A 24,876-nucleotide genomic window follows, 5' to 3' on the forward strand; every position below is an offset into this window, starting at 1 on the left:
AAAAATATTATGTACCGTATGGGTGGGCAGGGGAACTAACTGTAGAATTCTGTGCATATTTACTCAAAAGTAATTCCCCTTGAGATATCTGAGCCTTGGTAAGTGTGCATAGGATTGCACTGAAGCAAACAGCAGTTTAAAATGGCATCAAGAAGGATGCACAGTAAAATAAAGATCCTCAAAAGGCCCACTTAAATAAAGGTGGTGATGGAGGTGGGAAGGAGACATGAAACAAAAAAACAGTATATGCTTTTTCAGCAGGCATAAATCAAGGCTATGTTTCTGCTCCACTGATACTTTTGTTCCTAATAGAGTTTTGCTGTTGCTGTGTTATGTTTGTGATCATATTTTCTTGGGCTGCGTTCTGTTTCTTTTCTTCTCTTTTTCTTTTGATTGTCGATAGCGTGGGCCTTCCTGAAGGTCTCCAGACCAAGAGGCAGGGCAAAATAAATAAATGAGTGCAAGGAGGGGTGGGGGTGGGGTAGGAGTGCTAACAAACCTATTATTTGCCCACCACCACCTGCTGCATTTCACCTGGCCATTGCAATACTGTCGTTTATAGCTAGGAACAAAGTGGGTGTGAGAGAAAGACATCGCTGGCAGGGCAGGAAGACAGCAGCTGACATTTCGAAAGAAGATATGATGAACTTTCAAGTTGTCTGCGAGGCAGAAATAATCCCCGTTTCTCTCTCTCTCTCTGCTTGGTTGTTTGGTTTATTGATTAAATCCGAGTCAGAAATCTAGGCTGCTTTATTTTTATTAATGATGCAGGAGGAAGGAACCTCATATTTGTCTACACCCTCCTGCTTGCATGCAGAGAGGGGCATCCCCTCCCAACGTTTTCTACAAAACCCAGGAATTGGGTTTCCTAAAATATTATGGGTCTCAAGTGCAGGGGCAAAACCAGATGGGTATAGCAGAAGGGAGGACGAGGAAGGACCCTCAAACAAATCTCCCTCTCTCCCAGCACAACGATTGCATGTTGGTGTAAGTCTGCTGCCTCCAAGTAGTGCTATTCACATATTATACAGGGTCCCATAGATCAACCTAACATAACTCCATTGTGCCACAGTGAGAAAGTGCAACCTAAAAAACACTGGTTCCATTTTACAGCTGGGGAACACTGAGACCGACAGATGACTACAAGCTCATGCCAGCCAGGGTATCCATGGCAGAGAGTTTACTTTATTTCTGTGCCTTTGTTCAGTTCACTCTGAACTCGGTCATCATTCCTTACAGCAATAAGATCCAGGATCTCATTATGCTCCTATCTCAACTCCTTGCATACCAGTGGCCATTGAGAAAAGGAAGGGAATACCACCAGAAAATAAATGGGATGTTTGTCCCTTTAAATATACTATGCATTATTTTCTTGCATTTATATCCCAAGACAGCTTACATATAGTTCCCAGGCAATCATTCATCGAGGTGCTGATCAGACCCCGACCAGCTTAGCTTCAACAGCATGGTGGCCTTTTGTACCTTTAGACCATGCCCGTCTCAGAACTATACTGCCATATAACACAAACAAACAAACATCTGCAATTAAAATCTAGGCTGCCTAACTCTGGCAAAAATACTGAGAACAAATGTTTGAAAATGTGCCAGGAAGTGGACTGTGGACATGACAGAGGTTTATAAAATAAAGTGAGATGTGGATAAAGTGAACAGAATATTTTCTTCCTATTCCTTTACACAACAGCTCATTGAAAATGACTGGCAGTAGCTTCAGGACCAACAAAGGTAAGGGCCCATTGCTCATTGGCACAGCACATGTTTTGCATGCAAAAGGCCCCAGGTTCAGTCTCTGGCTTCTCCAGGTAAGGCTTGGGGAAACTCCTGTCTGAAATCCTGGAGAGCCGCTGCCAGTCAGTGTTGACAATACTGAGCTAGATGGATCAAAGATCTAATTCAGTATATTCCTTGTCCTTTGCTCTTTAATTGTGAAACCTAAATTTACTGTATGTGCCTGGACCTCTCCAGGGCTGTAGATGTCCAGGGTCATGGGGTGGTGGTGTCATAGACCCCTTACCATTCAGAGAAATTAGCAATCCTGATGCGGAGGTTAAACGATGCCTGGCCTTTATTGAGTGCTTGTTTGAGGAGCAGTTATATGACAATGAGCATTCCTCCTGATGTGCTTACCTGGTGTTGATGCATCTTCCCATTAAAGATTTGTTCATTCCACACTTCTCAGTGCGTTTTCTCCATCACTTTCCTAATGGCAAACAGTCCCAGTTTCGTTCAAAGTGGATTAACCTCTGCATAAGGATTGTGCAAGCAAATCAGGATGCTCATCTGGAGCAAAGGTGGGCAGGTCCAGCTCCAAGTGTTGGGGACCCCTCTTCAGACTGCCCACCACTTGCCTGCCCTCATGTTGGCCCTCCACTGGCAGTAGCCTACTACAGCACTGCTGTTTACCCGGCGGCAGCAAAAGCGGGCGGGGCTTTATGCATTGCTAAAAGAGAGGCCAGATATTTGCACAAAAAATGCATACGCTGATTTAAATGAATGGCTACAACATTAGAAATAATTAATTTAAATGGAAACACAACACATCTCGCCATAGCGGGGAAGACCGTGACCGGGTGTTCCTACTCAGTCTGCTGTCTGGGTGCTAATCGGTGACAAGCATCTTCAATGGACAGCTCCCTTGTGTGTGTTTTTCTCTTTAAACCACACTTGGATCAGCAGCCCTTCAAATATAGAGCTGTCCTCTGTAAAGTAGGACACACAGTCATCCAAAGAACATCCTGCCTTCACAGTGGTCAACCAGATACCCATGGGAAGCCCACAAGTAGGGCATGAGCAGCACAATAGCCCTTTCCCACTCTTGCCCTTGCAAGGCATTTTTAAAGTAATAGTTGCATGTCCAAATGGACACCCAGTCCTAGCTTTTGGACACCCAGTGGACATAAATGGGCACATAAAATTTAATCCATGTACCAAGAACACAAATTCAGGTTGGAAGCCACTAAAACACTGAATAGGGGTATGAAGTTTTAGTGAAGTTGAATAGAAACAGTAGAACATAGGGCCACATTACACAATAATTCTTAGGGTTATTTCAGACCATTGATGTTTCTGAAAAATGTCTTAAAATATCTCGCCTGTACGTGTGATGTCTGGCTCTCTGTATTCTCCTTTGTAAGAATTCTGATACAGAAGGGCATGGATCATAATCAGCAGTTATTAATTTTAATTTGCTGTTAATTTTTGTATTCACTTGTGGGTGGGCAGGCTAGTAAGATTTTTGCTATGCTAGTAATTTTTTTAAGTTGCATTTGAAAGGCTGTATTCCCTGTTTGTTTTAGTTTGAACCACTTTTGCCTCAATCCAAATGTCAGAGCTTGTAAGTGGTAGGGAGGTTTCCACATGCAAGCCATTTGAATTAAAAAATGAAAGCCCAGTAACCCAGTAACCATTACTTTAAAAATGTGCTGCACCCTTGGCAGCTGTGCTGCAAAGGATTGGGAGCCAAACCCTGCTCCATCAGTGCCTGGTGGCTGCCACTTTTTATTTCTTGCAACTTTATGGGCCATATTACAACTTGGCAGTCACCAGGGTAAGCCCACCAAGAAAGGCTGGCTGGCTGCAGCACTGCCAGGGCCAACAGCGATCCACACAACTTAAATAGTAGTTGAGGACTGTGGTGAAGGCTTAGGCATCAGCTCTGGTGGGCTCTGACAGGGTGTGTGGACCCCAACAGACGCTTCATTATGCTGGGTGCTGACACTGGGCCTTCGGATATATAATGAAGAGATGAGGCCCTCCTCCAAATGCTCCCTCCAAGAGAGGTTCAGAGGGTGGCAAAAAGGGCCTTTTGGGTTGTGGACCCTCCATTTATGGAACACTCTACCCAGTGAGACCTGCCTGGCACTGACAACTATCTTCACAGGCCCAGGTCAACACTTCCTTCTTCTCCAAGGCATTGGATCCTGTAGTTTATTAATTTCTGATCAGCATCTGTTTCATCGGCCAATGTACTGGTGATGTTTTAGTTTTTTATGGGATGGTGTGGTTTTAGTACTGTATGGTCAACTGGTTTTTTTTCTATAGTTATTTTTTTTTAAAAAAATGTATAATTTTTGTTGCCTTGAGATTGTTTTTAGAAGATGTCTAAAAAAATCTAATAAAGGGTGATGACAGTAGTGGCTGATTGCTCCATGTCAGTGGGGATATGGAATCTGTTCTGTGTTTTAATTCAAACTTTCAAGAAACTATCCAAGGCTCTGAAACTTTTTATATTGCCCCTATCACGTAGGGTTGCCAACTGTCCAGAAAGAATACTTTGTGACTATAAAATTAAGTTGATTTTGAGAATGGAGCCAGTGAAGTTTTTATGGCACTGAGATTAGCAGTGGATTCTGTTGGTTCTGGTGTCAGTAGTGCAGTGAATCCTCTCTGGTTTTTAGTCCAGACAAAGTGCTGAGCATCCTGAACAGCTCCTTGAAAATTCAGACTAAAACTTGGAGCGGATTCCACTGTCCTACTGGCACTGGAGCTACCAGCCACCACTAGGTGGTGGTGTTGATGATGACATTAATGGAAGTGGGAATTGCAGTTTGGAGGTGTCTGTAGGATGGGGTAAGGAATTCCTACCTTAGAATAACCATGGCTGATTGAGGAGAAATATGCTGAATTACTGGCTAGTTTGTATGGAAAGTTGTGCAGCTACAAAGCAATGTATCTCTCAACTGAAAAAGGGGAGCAAGCATTTCACATCACACCCACTCCACTACTACATATAACATGGTCAATGGCACCGTCAGGGCAGGACAGAAGTCCAGAGCACCTCCCTCTACCCCCCACCCCAGCGGAATAAGCAGGAGAGCCCCTAAATACAACCAGGCTTGTTTACCCCATTTTGAAGGAAGTGAAGCGATATACATTGCTATCTGAAAAAACTGAAGATTCAGGGTAGACAAAATAAACTACTTCACATAGTGCATAGTTAAACAATGGCATTCACTTGTGCAAGGTGTAGTGATGGGCACCAACTTGGATGGCTTTACAAGAGGATTAGACAAGTTAATGGAGGATAAGGCTAAAGACGGCGATTATCCATGGTGGATATATTCTACCTCTACAATTGGAGGCAATATGCTTCTGAATACCAGTTAAGAACATACAAACATAAGAAGAGCCTGCTGGATCAGGCCAGTGGCCCATCTAGTCCAGCATCCTGTTCTCACAATAGGGATGGATGAGAAATTTGATTCAGTTTGCATTTCAAGCTGAATCTATAAAATTCACCCTTTCCGAAACACTATGAGAACCGAAACACAGCCATCCTTCAAAATTCACACTTATTCAAATTTTGCAATGCAGTTCACCAAATAACCAATGTTTACAAAAATGGGTATGTTAGGGGAAAGTGTGCATAAAAATGAATATATGAGTGAAAATAGCACACATGATACAATATATGAGTGAAAACAGCATGCACTATATGACAAGAAATTGCTTGCAAAAATGTGTACATTTGTCAAAACTGCCTACAAACGTGTTTCTTAGGAGAAATTCACACTAAAACGCTGGAGAATTTTCATGAGGTTTTTTTTTTTAAAAAATAGCAACGTAAATTGCTGCAGAAATGTGGAGAACTGAATTTAAGATTAGAAAGATTTAAGATTAGAAACCAAGAGAACCAATCTTTTCACCTCTACCTCACAGTGGCCAATCACAAGCAGGGCCTGAGCGGAGGAGCACTCACCCCTCCTGCGGTTTCCAGCAACTGGTGTTCAGGAGCACAACTCCTCCCACCATGGAGTCAGAGCATAGCTTTCGTGGCAAGTAGCCGGGAAATTTGTCTAATCTTCTTTTAAAGCCATTCAAGTTGGTGGCCATCATTGCCTCTTGTGGGAGCAAATTCCATAGTTTGACTATGCACTGTGTGGAGAAGTACATTCTTTTGTCTCTTGCACTCAGGACCTGTTTGCAGTTTGCCATGGGCATCTGGTTGGTCACTGTGACAGCAGGATGCTGGATTCGATGGGCCACTGGCCTGATCCAGCAGGCTCTCCTTATGAAAGAGGGGACTCCCTCAGAGACCATTACGCTCCAGGTCCAATATTTCCTCACTGATCACGGACAGTACAACTGTATGCACTTTTTAAAAAATTATTTTCAAATTTAACAGGAAAAGAAAAAGAAAACGAAGTAAACACAATGAAATGAAATAAATACAAACATTAAAGAGACAAAAAATAAAAGTATCTTTAATACCTGTACGTACTTCAGAAGGCACGGGAAGAATCCGGAGCCCCTTCTCGGACGAGGTAAAGTTAGTTGGAGGGGTGCGCGCGCATGTGTATGTGAGAGAAATGGGCAGCGGGGAGTGCCGCGACTTGCCACCCCACAAAGGCCTCGCCTCGCTTATGAACAGGTGTGTGTTCAGGTGTGGAGCGCCGAGGGTACCCTCAGACTCAGCCGTTTTCGCGTCTCTTTTAAGGCGGGGGTGCAAGGCCATAAATCCCTCGGCTGTCACTTTATTGCAAAGGTGGGGAAAATGCACAGACACGAAGAACACGCCGAGTGCAGAACATTTCCCGTCATTTGGAGGGAAACCGCTTCGGAAAGCCTTCCGCAATCCCCACCGGTCCCTATGCAATGGCCGCGATTCGCCGCCAGGGGCCCCACGTCCACGTCCCTGCCTCAGACGGTACTCCTCCCTTTCCTTTCCACGTGGTTGCAGATGGCCGCTTGCAGAGGTTGAGCCGGGAAACTCTTGGTGGTGCCGTCTGAGCGGGTGAGCGGGGTGGAAATGAGCGGGGTGGGTGGAAGGGGTGCGCCGCGGGGATGGAAAGCGCCGCGGGGAAGTGCAGGAGAACGGGAGACCTGGGGGCTTCTTGGCGGGAGGAGGAAGGCATTTGGGATGGGTAGGAGTGGGGAATGGGCCATCCCTTGCGGAGTGGGGAGGCAGGAGAAAGGAAACTTTTTTGGGGGTGTGTGTGAGAAGATTCCCACCTCCGCTCCCAAGGCAGCAGAAGATGGTAGCGGCCGAAAGGGTTAAAAAGGGTTTATGTGGGGTGTAGGAAGGGAGAAGGCAGGGCGAGGACTCTGGAAGTCGGGTTGACAACTCTTGAACTGCCCTTGGTGGCTATAGCCTCGAAGGCCTGGCTAGTGGGGCTTGCTGGAGGCATCTGGCTGGTGGAAGAGCCCTGTTGGGTCAGACCGATGTTCTCATTCCGCAGAACCTGCACCTCGTTGGGGGCGGTGAGGTGAGCGTAGGCGCCAGAGGCTGCAATCCCTCCCTCCAGCTGCCTCTTCACTCTTTGGAGAAATAGCCTGTCGTCTGTTTCCCGCCCGGTAGACGCTTTCTCTTTACCCACACCGCCATCCCTGTGCTAGGAAAAGCCTCCCCTGCTAAAGTTGATGTCTGGCAGACGACTGCTGTTAGGTAATACTTTTTAACATTTTTATTGCGCTTTCAACACTTGAAACGTGCTATGCAACTGTTAAAAGTATTTAAAATGCTTCGAGAGTGTGAGGTAGTTCCTGTAAGGTAGATCAGTAATATTTTTATTATTATCATGCTTCATATTGCAGATGGCTGGGTGGGTGGGGGACTGAGGCCGAGAGAAACTGACTTGACTAAGGCAACCTAGCGAGTTGGTGGTAGCTGTGGGGGTTCATACTGGGACTTCCTGATCTGCTCCTCTCAGTCTTAGAGCTTCATAGTGTTGTTGCTGGCACTATAGTATAAGGCTGGTGTATCATTATTCATCTTGGTTGCTACACGTGTGAAAATTGTTTACAATGATATGTGGGAATGGTTGCTGAAAATCTGCCCTTGGAGGAATTTTCCAAAATACGTCAGGTCTATAGTTTTTTAATACGTAGTTTGCAAAGTGGTTTGTTTGCCAGGCATTTGACACCTCTTAAGATATTGTAACCAGTTTTTGTGTGATGGTTCCTGAGATCATGGAGCAGGTTTTTGTCTGTGTTTGGATGCAGTTGGACACCATTTTGAATCAATATGGCAAACAATCTTTCAAAACAGCGCTGATTTTAAACACGGATTTCTAAACTGCACTGGTTCTTTGGTTTCTTAGAATTTATGAGAAACACTGGGTAGGAGGCTACCGGGAAGCTATATCTTGCATCTGGAGTTCAACCCCCTCTCCCCACTACTGCCAGCAGTGCTATCCTAGTTTTGTGGTTATTTGTCTGTCTCCAGAACAATTGTTTTTCTCGCCCAAATCCAGTTTCTAACTTTCTGTTTCTCCTGTATTCCTTTGCAGACTTTACTCCCTTTCTGTTTGTGGGCAGTGTTCTCTCCCAAGCCATCTCCCCAGTGACAAAGATCTTCAAAGCCCTTGGTAGGACCTTCAGCTGAACAGCTGGCATCTGGTGGAAGAAAGGTAGCTAGAACTCCTGAGCACCCTAAGCAGTGAAAAACTAATAATATTATTATTATCATTAGTTTATTTATACCCCGCCAAGGGCCCTCAAGGCGGCTTACAAAAAACACAAATATAAAATACAATATAAAAATGCATCAATAAAACAATACAAAATACAATCTGCAAAAGTTAAATAACAATACACATAGTAGCTCTTAATGGTAGCTTTATCCGTGGTACAAGTAACTGCATTTTCTGTGTTAAATTCTAGTCTTCTCCAGCCAGCTGAATTGCATTTGTAACCAGGTCTATAGTTTCATATGTTTATTGTTGGGAGGGGAATGTCCTGATTTTCTTGGGCGTCCAGCTGATAGTTTTTTAATATCTTAGCAGTGGTTACTCTTGCCTCCATATTTCTCTCTTTTTGTGTGTGGGTGTATTTAGATTGTAGGCTCCTCAGGGCAGGGACTTGCCCTTTTTTTCTGAGTCTATAAAGTGCCGTGCATATTGATGGTACCATATAAATAAGTATAGAAGTCTACCATTTTTTGGTGTGGCCTTGATACCCAAGCCAAAAATTGTGGCCATCTCTGCCCTTGCTGTGTAGCTGAAGAAACCCAACCCTTTCTTTCAGTAAAGGGTGGCAGGGGGCTTGAGATTTTGCTGCCTTATTCCAGGTGCCCTTGGCAAAGCAGTGACCAAACGATGCCCAGCCTTCCTCCCAACCTTGGAGCTGAGGAGAGAATTCCCATGCAACTTCCAGGGCAGTCCCCACCCACCTTTGCAGCTTCAATGCTGGGCAGAATCCTAGGGATCATCAGAGGGTGGTAGCAGTTACCATTGAGAGGGTGGTGAGCAAAACTATGGAAACATGAATCCTGTATACTACTACTACTAATAATAATAAATTTAATTTATGTGTCGCCTATCTGGCCAGTGGCCACTCTAGGCGACATACATACAATAAATATGGCAGAATACAATACAAAAATACAGTGAAATATATAAATTATAAGAGCAAACAATACATAATAGGAGGCATTTAAAACAGAAGAATATTAAGGCTCCCCAGAAGTCCCGAAAGCATTATCTACCACATCCTCCTTTAGGAGGAAGGGTGGGATATAAATTATTATTATAATTAATATATAATTAATATAATAACAACAACAACAACAATAATAAAAGCTTGAGAAACCCCAAAGTTTGCAGAAGTGCAAAAATCTTAGGGGGGGGGGGAAACTGCAAAGCACCCTAGGGATGGAGCATGTTTGGTGGCCACAGAATACTGGCTGATGAAGTGAGATCTCTCTCTCTCTCTCTCTCTCTCTCTCTCTCTCTCTCTCTGCTTTTTCTTTAAAGCTTCGTGAGTTGCCTCTTGACTGGAACGGCATTCTCCAACCATGGCTGAAGGGGGTGCTGATGGAAACCAGCCACCACGTGACCCTCCTCGCAACCTCCAGGGCTTGCTACAGATGGCAGTCACTGCAGGAAATCCTGAGTCTGCTCCAATGGAGCCCATGTCTGATGAGGTGCACAGCTTGGCTTGCTAGGAGGGGGAGTTGGGGTCAAATAGTTAGACCTGGGGAATGAGTTTGCGGGCTCTGCTGTCCCAAGCAAGGGAGTGGGATCCTTGAGGGTTAAAGCTAGACTTGTTTGGGGAAGCTGACAACCAAGACTATCTAATAAGGGGCAGGGCAGGTTGCATTGTAAGCAGACTAGGGCCCCATCTGCACTATTCATTGAAAGCACTAAGATACCATTTAAAAAGTTCTGGCTTCCCCCAAAGAATCCTGGGGATGTAGTTTGTGAAGGGTGATGAGAGTTGTTAGGAGACCCCTATTCCGCTAACAGAACTACAGTTGCCAGAGGTTTCTGGGAAGAGGAACTGACTGTTAAACTGCTCTGAAAACTGTGTCTCGGTGAGGAGTCTCTTAACAACTCTCAGCATCCTCCACAAATTACCCTTACCAGGATTCTTTGTCCTCACTGCAGCAGTGCTTCCATATTCAGCACTATTTTCTTCCATGGGTAAAAAATAAAACGAAAACTTCTACTCAGGGATGCTACTTCGGTATGGGTTAAATCTGCTTCCTGATCCTGGTGACTATTAAGAATGAAGTTCTTTCCTATTTGCATAATGCGACCTCTTCGTGGTCTCATCCTGGGTTCGGCTTCGTGATCTGTCTGGAATGTGCCGGAATGTTGGGAGCTGCCTTTTATACAAGACTATGGAGTCAGGGAGCAAGAAGGTCCATTGCACAGCTAAAATGTTTTGCTTTATTTCTGGCAATGAAAGCTCTGTGAGCAGGCAAATGAAAATGCTCGGCTTCTCTCCCGGGTTAATAAAGTATGGGAAAATTATGTCTGTGGCCAACTTCTCGGGTAGGAAAAGTGAAATCCTGGAGGTCTGGATAACTTTCTTCCTGTCTGGTTACTGTCCTGGATGTATTTAGTAGCTGTCAGAAAATATAAATCAGTACAATAACGTCACCAGTATCCATTTGCTGTTTGAACGTAGTTCTTTTCCAGCTAACTTTTCATTTACCTGCTGCAGAGGGGGCTTTAAAAAAAATCCCCTGCCTCCCATTAACTTTTAATTTTTAAGCATAAAATTCTGTAGCTTTTACTTCATATTTATTTATTTAAAAATTACTGCTGGTTTTGTTTTTTCCCCATTGATCAAATCCAGTGTTAGTCATAGAGTAGACCTATTTAAATCAATGGACATGCTACTTAAGACCATTGATTTCACGGCGTCTGTTCTTAGTTGGGATATCATCCACAGATGTGATGGTGGTTTCGTTGGTGTGTTGTTGTCATGATGTGAACTGCTTTGGGCTGCCTCCATTTTGGAGATGAAAAGCAAGAGACAAAGTTCTATATATTTTTTTAATTTGTTACAATTTTATCCCACCATAGACATAACTAGTTTAGGTTCATTAATTTCAGTGGGTCTACTCTGAGTAGGACTTGGTTGAATCCAATCCAAAACTTTCTGTATGTACATTTATGTGGGAGGTTGGTGCGGCTGGCAATCCAGATCAATCCAATAGTCATTCAGTCATTCATGGAAAGAGATATGTGTATGGAGTCCATACATCTGAAAAATTCCTGTCTTTCTTGTGCTTGTGGAAGGTCCCCTTCTCTTGGCCTGATAGTTGAGTAATTTCTTCTGCCCAGTATATGAGTTGGAGGCGGGGTGGTAGACCCCTCCTTGCAGTACTGAAGTGTTAGACATTTACCATGGATGCCCTTAGTAGCCAGTTATATTTTTCCTCCATCAAATTCCAAAGGACCAGGACATACTTCAATAGTCTTGACATCTCAAGAAGGTGTTCAAGACCATGTCTAATGTGGCTGGCTACCTCTGACCCAGGAGGCTGAAGTTCAACGGATCACAGAGAAGTAAAGTCCTTGGAGACAGGCACGTAGGAAGCTGTCTTATCCCAAATCAAACCATTGGTCTATGTATTGTCAGTACTGATTGGCAGCAGCTTTATTTCAGTCAACAGCCTTTCCCAGCCCTACTTGGAGAAGCCAGGGATTGAACCTGGGATGGATCCCATGCTTGTGGGCCTTGAATTCCCAGCCCAGAAGTACAGGCTACAGCTTCACCTAAAAACAGGTTGCAGGCACCACAATTGTCATGTCATCACTATAGAGGAGAGCTACTTTAGAACAGGATCAAATCATATGGCATGGCAGCAGTAGGACCCCAAAGCCAAATTTCTGAGTTCACCTTGTTCTACCTCTGCAGGGTTGTACAGTGGGAGCAGAGTGAAAGTTGCTGGAAAGTAAGACTCCTTAGGAGGGGGATTAGGTCTAACATTGGATCCAACTTTGTTGGAGACAAAGTTTTGGATTTTTCTGGGTGGCAAGAGAGCTCTTGGCAGGAAGAGATAAGATGGGTGCGTGTGCTTGACATTCCTAATCTGTTTCCTTTTCTTTCCCCTTCTCTAATTTCCCCTCCTCACCCTGCAGCGGAGGCAGTGGCTGCAGGAGGCGATGGTAGAGGCGTTCCGGGGGCAAATGGATGAAGTAGAAAAAATGAAGGAATGCCTGCAGCTACTGGAGGCTTCAACCCCCGGAGCAGAGCGTGGAGGGGAGAGTCCGGAGGAAACGCGTTCAGACCTCGAGAACAGACAGGGTGCCTTAGACCTTCTGGCAGAGCTGTGTGAAAACTTGGATAATGCTGCAGGTATAAAGAAGGGGGCTCACGCCACTGTATGTGGGTGTGCACATGCGAGAGCGGGAGAGAGCGCATGTACGTTTGCATGCAGGAGAGCAAGTGAGGAGGCATGGTGAGTAGTTTGGCACAGAAAAACTAGGGCATGAAGGGTCACTGAGATCGGAGAGAAGAAAGATAGTACATGTCCTTAGGGGCAAACTAGATGTGAGGACAAGATTTTGGTCTTAATTTACAAGCCCCTTAACAACTTTGAGTCCAAGATACCCGATTCCTTACATCCTTGCCCAATTACTGAGGTCTTCAGGGGAGTCAGTGGTCCCTAATGGCTTGGGCACGTAGCTCACGATCCATGTGTTGAGTATTGCGGGCCCAGTTCTCTGGAACTCCTCAGCTGAGGTCAGGCCCTCTCCCTGTTGAACCTCTGGCACCTAGTGAAGACTTTTTTTTATTTCAGCTGGAATTTTAAGCAAGTTTTCTGTTTTGTTTTATGGTTAGCTTTAACTGATTTGATCTTCATTGTATCTTTTTAACCCTTACTGTACACCACTTAGAGATTATGGTGTTAAGCGATATATAAATGACTGAAATAAATAACAAGGAAATGGTACTAAACAGTTCCTCATGCCCAGAGGGTGTGGTGTGTGTCTGAGAGAAATCCCAAGATGATATGATGGGAAGTAAATAAATTTCTGTTTGTGACCCCAGAAGGCCATAGTTAAAGTCACTTGGGATGATTGGGAGGGGATCTTGCAGGATATCCTGCCAACAGCATTGGGATGCCTGCTTGTACATTGCCCCCTTCGCTCTTCCGCCAGACTTCTGCAAACTGGAGGGCATGCGGCTGCTGGTGCACCGGTACCTGGAGCACGAGGAGGAAGAGCTGCGTTGGCGAGCTGCCCACTTGGTGGGCACCTGTGCCCAGAATGTGCCCAAGGTGCAGGAGCAGGCCCTGGCGCTGGGCTGCCTGAGGAAGCTGTTGAAGCTGCTGGACCATGATCCCAGCGAGGCCGTCCGGATCAAGGCACTCTTTGCTGTCTCCTGTGAGTGTGGGGATGTTTGCCCGCTTGGAAAATGGGAGCCATGTGATTAGTCCTGCAGCAAAGCATACACCTGCATATTTCCTCCATCACAGTAAAACGTGGTTTGATTGAGCAAGCGTTGGGGAGCAGGAGGAGGATTAAATGCATTCTCCCCTAGAACGGTTCCTCTGATCAAATACAGGACCCACCTAGTCCATGCAACTGCTCCTACTGGGAAGAAGGGCAGGATATTGATTGATTGATAGATAGATAAAATGTGTGTTTGTGGGACCCTCAGGAGAGGCAATTGCAAATTTTCCATGTGATGTCTGATCCAACCCTCTGAGATAGTAAAGTCCTTACCTTTTGTTACTTTGCAAGGTAAAAGAACTAAAGTATCTGTGGCTGCGGGAGCTCCGGCCCTCCAGATGTGATGAGTTCAATTCCCACCAGTCCTGACCATTGACCATGCTGCCTGAAGCTGATGAAAGTTGCAGTTCACAGCTTCCCCACTCCTGAGTTAACACTCCATTCCAGACTTGGGGGACCTTAACAAACTCAGGATCTTCCTGTACATGAGTTTAATCTGATGCCATTGAAATAATTCATATCAGTGTTTCTGTTCCTCTTGTAAAAGAAAGCTGAGAGCAGTTAACTTACCAAGACAAATACAACAGTATCAAAAACAACCAATCAATTGGGATTTTGTCACTGACTGCAGATTAGGGATGGGCAATTTGTGGCTCTCCCATTAGCCCCAGCCAGCATGTCCAGTGACCAGGGATGATAGGAGCTGGAGCCCAACAACATTTGGAGTAGATATGTGAAGGCCTGGGGGGGTCACTGGGGGAGGAAATCAGGAAAATTCAGGGGGGGGATGAAAAACACCCTTTCCCCCCAGAATCTTCCCATTTTTCCTCAGGCCTTCATATCTCTAATCTGGAGCACACCAGGTTCCTCATTCCTGCTGTAGAGGAAGATGGATTGCATGCTATTCCTACTCCTAGGCATAGCCACAGGGTATAATCATATTAAAACACAGTGGCCCTCTAGGTTTTTCTTTAAAGTCAGAGATTTAACTTCTGTGAATTCCTGGAGAGATCTACATCTTGGGAACCTTCAGAATTAAGCCCTTAGCTATTGTGAATTTGTATTTTGGGAACCAATCAGTGAAATAGGAATTGGTGGTGTTGGATTTTGGGGTGGAGAGATCAGCATTCAAATCCCTGCTCATCCGTGAAACTCACTGAGGTGACCTTGGGCTGGTCAGCCTGACCCGCTGTTCTTTGACCTTGGGTCCTCAGATGGTGTTGGACTATAACTCTCATGATCCTTGGCCATGGGTTAAGCTGGCTGGGGTTGATAGGAGTTATAGTCCAACACCATCTGGGGACCCAAGGTTGAAGAACAATGGCCTAACCTACCTCACCAGGGTGGTTGTGAGGATAAATTAGGGTAACCCACACCCATATACACCATTTGGAGCCCCAAATGTGAATGATAAATAGTAATTATTTGGCCCTATTGACACTTATATAGTTTTGTTGGAATGTGACTGATTCTTGTGTAGAACATTCATGTTCTTGATTCATTATACTTAGTGGTTCACTTGTTCATTGAGTTAGACTCGGCGTCAGCCAGCATATCCTGTGCCAAGGATAACGCACTGAGTCCACGACCGCTATAGGACATGAACGTAGGTACTTAGGCCCACATTTGGTCTGTGGGGCCTCAACAGAATGTTTTGTGAACAGCATTTGCTAATTGACCCTCTCTCTTCTCCTCCTCTCCTTCTCTGTGCCCCTCATTGTGCTTCCAGGTTTGGTAAGAGCCCAGGAAGCTGGCCTGCAACAGTTCCTTCGTCTTGATGGGTTCTCTGTCCTCATGAGGGCCATGCAGAGCAACGTGCAGAAACTGAAGGTGAAATCTGCCTTCCTTCTCCAGAACCTTCTCATAAACCACCCAGAGCAGAAAGGTGAGAAGAACCTTTTATTGCTACCTGCGGTGGTGGGCTTCCTTTGCAGGCTTTGGACTCTGGCTGGCTCACATGCTATTTCACGGACATAAAGCTTGTTATATCACATAGTTCTCCCTTGCCTCCATCATGGCCTCTTCAGTCTTGACCTTCCTGTTCCTGATATCCTGGCTGCTCTAGTCTGTCTTAACTATGAACATAGTGGCTGAAAGTTCTCTTGCTCTGGTGACACATGACTTTTTGACACTAGGTTTTCCCTGACAGTGGCAACAGCTGTGCCCTGAGGATTAGGCCTCCCCGCGGTCAGTCACAGTGTGAGATAGTCAAGCCAAGAATGTCACACCAGCATCCATTTCTTCATAAAAGTGGACTACAAACATAAGCAGTGCTTGATCCTCTTGTTTCATAGGTCACCCCTCACTGAAGCATTTTTAGCCATATTTGTTGTTGTTGTTACCAGGGCTGTGGTGTCGGTACGCCAGACCTTCAACTCCGACTCTGACTCCTCTATTTTTCTACTGTCCGACTCCGACTCCTTCATAAATGGCAAATGTATATTAACTAGTAATAACAAATTTACTGTAGTAAAATGGTAGCACAAGGCATTTCATCACCACCACGTGAATCCAGAGCTTGGAAAAGTTACTTTTTTGAACTGCAACTCCCATCAGCCCCAGGGATTGAAGGAGTCGGAGTCGGTACATTTCTACTGACTCCGACTCCACCCAGAATTGCTTCCGACTCCACGACTCTGACTCCACAGCCCTGGCAGCTATTGCTTTCCATTAAAAAAAAAAAGAATCCAAAGGCTTGCTTCAGTATCAAGTGTGCAAATGGAGCACTATGAGCAAACTTGGCATGGAAGTGGTTTTTTTTATTTTGTGTAACTTCTGTTTGAGTCTGTTCTTTGGGATGGTTGTGTAGCTGGCATTAGCCCCCCTAAGGATAGCAATCACTCATCAAGTGGTTTTATTGATAAGAAATATAAGAAATGTCTCTGCCCTGCTTCTTAATGGTATAGCATGGTAGCTAAATCTAAACACGTGCTGTAGTGTTGGTTTTTCCTTTTTTAAGGGGGGTTTGACAAGCATTATTATTTTGTTGTTGTTACCAGGGCTGTGGAGTCGGTACGCCAGACCTTCAACTCCGACTCTGACTCCTATTTTTCTACTGTCCGACTCCGACTCCTTCATAAATGGCAAATGTATATTAACTAGTAATAACAAATTTACTGTAGTAAAATGGTAGCACAAGGCATTTCATCACCACCATGTGAATCCAGAGCTTGGAAAAGTTAACTTTTTTAAACTACAACTCCCATCAGCCCCAGGGATTGAAGGAGTCGGAGTCGGTACGTTTCTTCCGACTCCACCCAAAATTGCTTCCAACTCCGACTCCACAGCCCTGGTTGTTACAATTATATCCCAACTTTCCTCCAGGGAGTTCATGGTGGCGTACGTGATTCTTCCCCCTCCCTATTTTATTCTCACAACACTGTGAGGTAGGTTAGGCTGAGAGGCAGCCACTGGCTCAAGGCCACCCAGCAAGCTTCAACACCGAGTAAGAATTTGAACCCTGGTCTCTCAGATCCTAGTCCAATATTCTAACCACTACACCACACTGTGTTTCCATATTATTTATTTTTATATATGTGCATGTGCGTGTCTTGCATCTTTCAGGTGTGTCCAGCCACTAGAGAGAAGCAACCTCAGTGCACCCCCTTGCTAACTGACTTAGGCTGCAATCCAGAATACATGTCTACTCAGAAGTAAGCTCCATTGGATTCAGTGGGACTTATTCCCAGGTAAGTGTGTATTGGATTGCAGCCAATATAAGTCATTGGAGTCACTAATTTCTTTTTACCTCAAGCTTTGTCTGCACCAGGGGTGAAAAACCAGTGGCCCTCTAGAAGTAGTTAGATCCAACTCCTAGTGTCCCTGTCAGTCAGCCATGCTGGTTGCGCCTGATGGGAGTTGCAATCCAGCAACATCTGGAGGGCCCCAGATTTCGCCATTCATGGTCTACGCATCAGAGCATACAAAATTGCCTAACACAAGAGCAGACTCCTTGTCCCCTAGCCCAGTATTGTCTTCTCTGACAATCCTTAGGTAGATGTTTTTTCCCCATCACCTGCTACCTGAGATCTTTTTAAGATTTGTTAACTGAGATCTCAGTTGCTTACCAAATGTGTTTATTAGGAGAAATTCACACTAAAATGCCGGAGAATTTTCTTTCTTTTTTTAATCGCAAATTGCTGCAGAAACGTAGGGAACTGAGATATGTGGAAAAATGAGAAACTGAGAGAATTGATCTTTCCACCCCTACCTCACAGTGGCCAGTCAGATGCCCACGAGAAGCCTGCCAGCAGAAGAGCAGTCTCCCCTCCTGCGGTCTCCAGCAACTGGTGTTCGGAAGCACACCGCCTCCCACTGTAGAGGCAGAGCATAGCCCTCATGGCTAGTAGCCATGAATCTGTCTAATCTTCTTTTAAAGCCATTCAAGTTGGTGGCCATCACTGCCTCTTGTGGGAGCAAATTCCATCGCTTGACTGTGTGCTGTGTGAAGAACTATGTTCTTTTGTCTCTTGCATTCAGGTCCCGCTTGTGGTTTCCCATGGGCATCATGTTGGCCACTGTGAGAACAGGATGCTGGACTAGATGGGCCACTGGCCTAATCCAACAGGCTCTCCTTATGTTCTTACCATATTTAGACAAATCTGTTTTCACCTCTTCCCCCTGCAGAGACTCTCTGTTCCATGGGAATGGTCCAGCAGCTGGTGGCACTGATCCGGTCTGAACACAGCACCTTCCATGAACACGTCTTGGGAGCGTTGTGCAGGTATCAAGGGGACTGGGCAGTGGAGAATGACAGCCAGGATCCAGGGGGTTCTCTGCCTGAGAGTTACAGGAAGTAAGAAGCATGCTAGGAATTGGTATTCTTGCATATTTAGGGAGGAGAGTCTTTTCTTACGGTTCTAGACAGAGGTGTGGAGTGAGTGATAATACCTTGAGCATCCTTTGGCCTCATTGTCACTGAAAGGGTGATACCTGTGTCTAGGCTGAATCCCTTCACATGGCAAGCACCTTTCCTCTCGCTCCCTATTCGAGCCGGGATGGTGTGTGCCGGAAACTGTGTAGCCAAAACGGGGCTGCTGAAAAACAAGTGGGAAGGTATCAGCAAGCTTGAGGGGACCACTGAGGTTTGCAGAAATTAAAAAAAGAGAAATTTTGAAAAGTAAAACCTAATGGGGCAAAGAAACAAAAACAAAGCAGCCCTGTGAACACGCCAAGTTGCTGTGAAATGTTGAGTATCGGTTGGAAAGGAAAGGAAGGTGGGAGGATGGAATGGAGTATCCTGGTGGAAGACATGGCTTGCTGGCTGGCATGTTCCCATTTGTTCATCTCTAATTTCCAGTTCCTTCTTCCTTTCTTCTCTCGTGTGATTTCCACCCCCACAGTCTGGTAACAGATTTCCCTCAGGGTGTGCGAGAGTGTCAAGAGCCGGATTTGGCCCTCGAGGAACTGTTAAAGGAGCGATGCCAGCTACTAAAGGATCAGGAGGAATTCCAGGTAGGCCAAAAACTGGGTTTCTTTCCCTCCTGCCAACCTGTGGCATGAACTTGTTGCGCCTTCTGGGCTACCACTAAGTTTTTCAGATGGGGAAACTCAAATTCTGCAGTTAAAATAAATGATTCTGCCTCCATAATTTTCCAGTTTTTTGGATATTTTTTTTAAAGGAAGGGGGGAGAGAAAGGTGAAGGCAGGGCAAGGTGATGGGTTCAAGCTTTTCTCTACAACATTGGTGTGGGAAACCTCCAGCTTGTGGGCCTAATCAGGCCCAGCAGCAGTCCTACTTTGGCTCACAAGGCTGTTTTCCCCATACCATACCCACCTGCTCTACACCTGTGCCCCACATAGATGTGACCTCAGGTGTGGGACAGGCAAGGATGCAGCTGCAGAGGAACAACTGGAAGCTTAAAGCGCACTCCCAATTGTTCCATGGCAAATGGGCCTCACTGACTGGCACTAACAGCCCAGCCCCTTTGAGGTTTTCCATATGCAGATGTGGTTTGGGTTCAAACCACGCCAGCAAACAGACTTTTTCTTTGCAGATTGGATTTGCAGACAGCTTTGCTGGTCTACAAAAAAAAAAGTTAATTTGCAGGCATGGTTTGAATCCAAACTGCACCTGCACATGCACAAAGTGGGGCTCGTTGTCAGTGCCAGTCAACTGATCAGCACTGACAACCATCCCAGTCAAAGTTGTCACCTGATGGCTGTGCTCTCCCTCCATTGTCAAAGGCTGTATGCTTCTGAATACCAGTTGCTGGAAACCACAGGAGGGGGAAGTGCTCTTGCATCATTATGATGCCACGTGATTGACAGGTGGGCAATCCCATGAGGGGTGAGGGAGGTCAGGATCCAGCCCACCAGCCAGATTCAGTTCCCCGTTCCTCTACAACAATGGTGGGCTGGAACATTTACTCTAAAGGGAGGGGAAGCTGACAAAAGAAATTTGCAAGGCACAATTCCACACCAGACTGTGAATTACAAAACCCATGCAGTTCTGCCTACTTGGGTTGATGGGAGCCTTGTCATTTCACTCTTCTTTTCCCTGGCACTAAAGGGTGCTACGCACCTTTTTAATACTTCCCATGTAAGTGCGTTGCTTGAGATGGTTTGCAGTGCAGAGCTTCGCCCTCCTAAGAATAACACGATGCAAAAGCAGCTTAAGAAGGAAGTTTGGTGTTCTCTGTTGCTCTGAGCCCCAAAATCCAACCCTCACTGCCCTCAACCCATCTGCAAGTGTGAGCTAGCTGTCACTGTTATGTGGGAGAGGCTTTGTTATTCAGAGTTCCCTGTCCTCTAGTGGTGAGAGGAGGTAGCAACTTCTTGTTGCTAGAATGGCAGGTTTCTATAGGGTGGGGGGTAGTCCCATTTTGAGCTGGGTTTTTTGTTTTCCCCACATCTCTAACATTAAATCAGCCTTAGCACTGTAGCAATAGGCAACAAGAATCAAGTTGTCTATTTATTTGCATTGGCTTACATACAGAAATGGACTGCCTTCAAGTCGATCCTGACTTATGGCGATCCTACGAATAGGGTTTTCATGGTAAGCAGTATTCAGAGGGGGGTTACCATTGCCTCCCTCTGAGGCTAGTCCTTCCCAGCTGGCTAGGGCCTGCTCAGCTTGCCACAGCTGCACAAGCCAGCCCCTTCCTTGTCCGCAACTGCCAGCTGGGGGGCAACTGGGCTCCTTGGGACTATGCAGCTTGCCCACGGCTGCACCGGTGGCAGGGCACGTAACCCCTGAGCCACTCCCTGTGGGGGTGATCTTTAGCTGGCCCTTGACACCCAGGAGACACGAGCGGGGATTTGAACTCACAGACTCTGGACTCCCAGCCAGGCTCTCCTCCCCACCGTGCTATACCAGCTGTGGCTTACATATAGCACACAATAAATGGAGTATCTAGGTGATGAATGTAACACATCCAGAAAACAACATTAAAGTGCTTAACATCTGGCTGGTGACTGAGACACAATAATGAACGGTTGAGCTATACATCAGAAAAGGCCTATGGATACAGAAGAGTCTTAAGCAAGCATGCTTGCTTAATAGGAATAAGCAAGGAGTTCCACAACTGAAGGACACACACACTCATTGCCCTCTCGTCTTGTAGAAGCAAGGGGAATGCCATGTGGCATCTGGAACAGCACCTCTCCAGCTGAACATAAAGATTAGGCAGGCATATATAAGGCAAGACAAGTCTCTCAGTTAGGCTGATCCCAAGCTGTTGAGGGTTTTCTATACAACCAGACCTTGAATTTGGCCCAGTAACATATAGACAGCCAGTGCAGTGGTCTTAAATACTGTTGGTGCAAAGTCCCCATCAGCAGCTGGGCTGCTGCATTCTGCACTAGTTGTAGCTTCTGGACCAAACACAAGGGAAGCCTCACATAGAGTGCATTGCAGTAGTCTAACTTGGAGGTTACCAACACCTGAATCGCAGGGGATAAACTATCCCAATCCAGGAATGGCTGCCGATATCCTACTGGATGACATTTTATAGGAGGTCCTAGCTCCTAAAACCACTCAGGCCTCTAGTGGTAAAGATGGATCCAGGAATACTCCCGGTCTACAAACCTGCTCCCTCTAGAGCAGCCTTTCCCAACCAGTGTGCCTCCAGATGTTGTTGGACCACAACTCCCATCAGCCTCAGCCAGCATTGCCAATGGTCAGGAAAGATGGGAATTGTGGTCCAACATCTGGAGGCACACTGGTTGGGAAAGGCTGCTCTAGAGGGATTGTGACCCCATCCAGAACAGGCAGTTTACTCATCTCCTGGACACGAGCCACTCGCCAATAGCACCTCTGTCTTGCCAGGATTCAAGCTCCATTTACTGGCCCTCAGTCAGCCAAATTGTGTGCAGGTGAGCACATGGAACTGCAAGCTGACAAATGAGTGAGCTGGCAAAGGAGGGGTGGAGCGTTCCCCCCCCTCCTCTGCATGCTAGGTTTTTTTTTTTTTGGCGGGCTGGTAACTTTTGTGGACTTATTTGCACGGCTGTATTAAAACAGAACTGTTTGCCACTCTTATTTTCCAACGCAAGCAATACGGAGTGTTCACCATAGGGATGCCAAGGATAAAGCGATGTCACTTGGCCTCCATAGAGAATTGTGGACGGTGGGGGCTTTCCATTTTAGTACAGACTGTGCGTGGGAGACTATCTCTGAGGTTTTCCATCCGCTGTTCAAGAAAGGGGGAGAATACACTCATCCAGCTGCAGCAGACTTGAGTCGGTTTTCTTGTCACGGATTGCTGGAACCATGCCATTCATTTCAGAGCCCAGTTGTGTTGCGATGCCACAGCTTGATTGGGAGGGGTTTTTTTTTGCAATGCAGGGAGATATGTTGCTTCTGTTTCATGTCTGCAGCTCTTGTTGTGTTTATTCTGAACAGACAAGTTTCCACCCCTGCTGTTAGCCACTGACAGTTTTTTCCAAGCATAGCAATTAGGCTGCACTGTGCTTGATAATTAAACAATTGGCATAATGGAGTAAATGGTGGGAATGAGGAACAACCTCGCTGTGCCGTTCTTTAAAAAAAAATCTCCTAACACCCCCCCTTTCTTTCCCCCCATAAAAATGCCAAGTTGAGACTAAAAAAGCTTTGGGACTTTGGAGAACACATTCCTGCATGCAAGGAGTTGCATGGCTGTAGCTTGAGACAAGCCAGGGAGGTGGTTTGGGTGGCCCACCGTTACTATAAGTGGGACTGGGCAGAAGTACAAGCCACGATAACCCCATTAAATGTGGGCTGCATGGTCAGCAGAATCATGTGACCCAACTCCTATTCGACTATACCATTCCAGACTGGGAAGGGGGTGGTGGTTTTGCATATTGGAATGCTCTTATGAATGCTTATAAAAATAGACTGGATAGGTCATTGGAAAACAAACATTCTCTCTGCACTTAAGATGTCAAGGAGATGCCCCTTCCCCCCCCCAAAAAAAATCCTTAATCTTTGCTTTCCACTGCCCACCCAGGTCCAGGGCAAATACATCCAGTTCCTTCAGAACTGAAAAAGTCCATTAAAGTAGAAACAGAATTTCCCTCTTTCCCCTTCATATAATTTAATTTTGTTTTTTTTAAAAGGAGGAGCTGGATTTCTGTGAGACGCTGTTGCACCTTTGCTTCCACAGTCAGCCTGATGAAAACAGCATGGACCGTTAACTTGGCTTCCCAGAGTACCCTTTGGCACTGTTGGAAGTTCACGCTTGCATTTGAAGCTGTGTCAGTTGGAGACACTTGATGGAAACGCCTGTGTTTATCCTCCCATCCACTGACCTGGCGACAGGCTGGACTAACAGAAGATCTCTCTGAAACGCAATACACAGCTTGTTAGCCTACTGATCAGCAGGAAGACACTTTCATAAGCTGTCGCTGTGTAACTTCCTCTTCGTCATCTTGCAGAAGCATTCATCCACTGTCTTCCTTCCCAGCCTCACCCATGCATTTACCTTCTATAGGCAAAAAGCCATAGTGTTGAGATGATTCTTGAGATATCCATGCTTAATTGGGAAATGAATCCTATTTTCTCTCCTTATGTTGCTTGTTTTCAAAAGACAAGATACTTAGCAGGGAAAGGCTTGAGTGCCTTTTAATTCCTTTATCTAGAAAGTTAGGTGATCCAAAAAATTGTCTTTTTAGTTCTGCAGATGGGAATTGGGTACTCTACAAACTTATGCTGGGTAACATATTTGGGGAGCATTTGTTCAAAAGGGGCAGGGGCTTTCATATATGACCTGTATATCTACCCATACCTTAAAAAAAATGTTGGGAGAGATTATTGTGGCCTCCTTTTTAAAAAAAATTGATTGTGACAACTCTGTGTATTCCAAAAAGCTTGAATTCCCCACCATTGTACTTCGCTGTTGCTATGTTCGCTGCTTGGTGATGGTGGGGTTTACAACAAGTTTCTTTTCTGGGTGCTAAGTCTGTCACATTTGTTTCTCCTACCAGCAAGTGCTTTTAAAATTTCTATCATCTCTCCTTCCCTTTAAAAAAACAATGTCAGAGGAGATGTTGCAAAGTAGAGGTTAGCAACTAGAAGCCCTAGCATGAAAACTGGCCTTCTGAGCATTGCCTGCTTGCTTTTCCCCCACCCTGCCAGCTGTTATCACAGAGGCAAGAGGGAGATGTAGATGAAATGGGAGGGGGGAACATGGTAATAGGACTTGCTAGTAGTCTTACGCCCTATCTGCACTATACATTTATAGCACTATGATACCACTTTAAACAGTCATGGCTTCCCCCAAAGAATCCTGCAAACTGTAGTTTGTTAAGGGTGCTGAGGATTGTTAGGAGACCCCTAGTTGCCTCACAGATTGGTTTAACAAACGCTCTTCTCAGGAAGCTCTGGGAATTGTAGTTTTGTGAGGAGAACAGAGGGTCTCCCAACAACTCTCAGTGCTGAGAAGGCCCTTCCCCATGACCCAGCCAACTGGGCTTCTAAAGGCAACAGAAAACAGCAAGTCCTTGGACAGCGAACACAGTGGATGGACACACTTCTATGTGGCAGGCCAGATATTCTGGCCCAAAGCCATTTAGGACAGGGATGGGCCACCTGTGGCCCTCCAGATGTTGTTGGATCCCTGGCTGGGGCAGATGGGAGTTGGAGTCCAATGACTTCTGGAGGGCCACATGCTTCTCATCCCTAGGTAGAGACTTTATAATAACAAACCCAATTTAACTGAGCCCACAAGCAAATTAGAAGCCAGTGCAAATGAAACAAAGCCAGAGCAAACCTGCCCTATTCAAAGCCAGCTGTCTCTTCTGGAGC

General features: G+C 45.7%; 2 protein-coding genes across 3 annotated transcripts in view; one reads left to right on the plus strand and one right to left on the minus strand.

Moving 5' to 3' along the window:
* Window positions 1-6,628, minus strand: part of BRSK1 (BR serine/threonine kinase 1) — a 65,928-nt gene extending 59,300 nt beyond the window's left edge. Inside the window, exon 1 of the mRNA XM_061590124.1 lies at window positions 6,239-6,628. The gene's annotated coding sequence lies outside the window, so the exon portion shown is untranslated. The remainder of the gene's footprint in view (window positions 1-6,238) is intronic.
* A 14-nt stretch (window positions 6,629-6,642) lies between these two features.
* On the plus strand, window positions 6,643-23,960 carry HSPBP1 (HSPA (Hsp70) binding protein 1). 2 transcript variants are annotated; one of them, XM_061590116.1, is made up of 10 exons: window positions 6,644-6,751; window positions 7,197-7,402; window positions 8,247-8,366; window positions 9,711-9,880; window positions 12,333-12,549; window positions 13,356-13,580; window positions 15,379-15,534; window positions 18,276-18,372; window positions 18,992-19,103; window positions 23,190-23,960. In XM_061590116.1, exons 4-10 carry the CDS (start codon window positions 9,752-9,754, stop codon window positions 23,265-23,267), a joined length of 1,014 nt encoding a protein of 337 aa, XP_061446100.1. In that variant the 5' UTR covers window positions 6,644-6,751; window positions 7,197-7,402; window positions 8,247-8,366; window positions 9,711-9,751; the 3' UTR covers window positions 23,268-23,960. The 2 variants fall into 2 exon arrangements, with proteins under 2 accessions (XP_061446099.1, XP_061446100.1); XM_061590115.1 differs by lacking the exon at window positions 7,197-7,402 and having other exon boundaries at window positions 6,643-6,751.
* Window positions 23,961-24,876: the final 916 nt, after the last annotated feature.

Source organism: Rhineura floridana, chromosome 11 (genome assembly GCF_030035675.1).
Source record: "Rhineura floridana isolate rRhiFlo1 chromosome 11, rRhiFlo1.hap2, whole genome shotgun sequence".
NCBI lineage: Eukaryota > Metazoa > Chordata > Lepidosauria > Squamata > Rhineuridae > Rhineura > Rhineura floridana.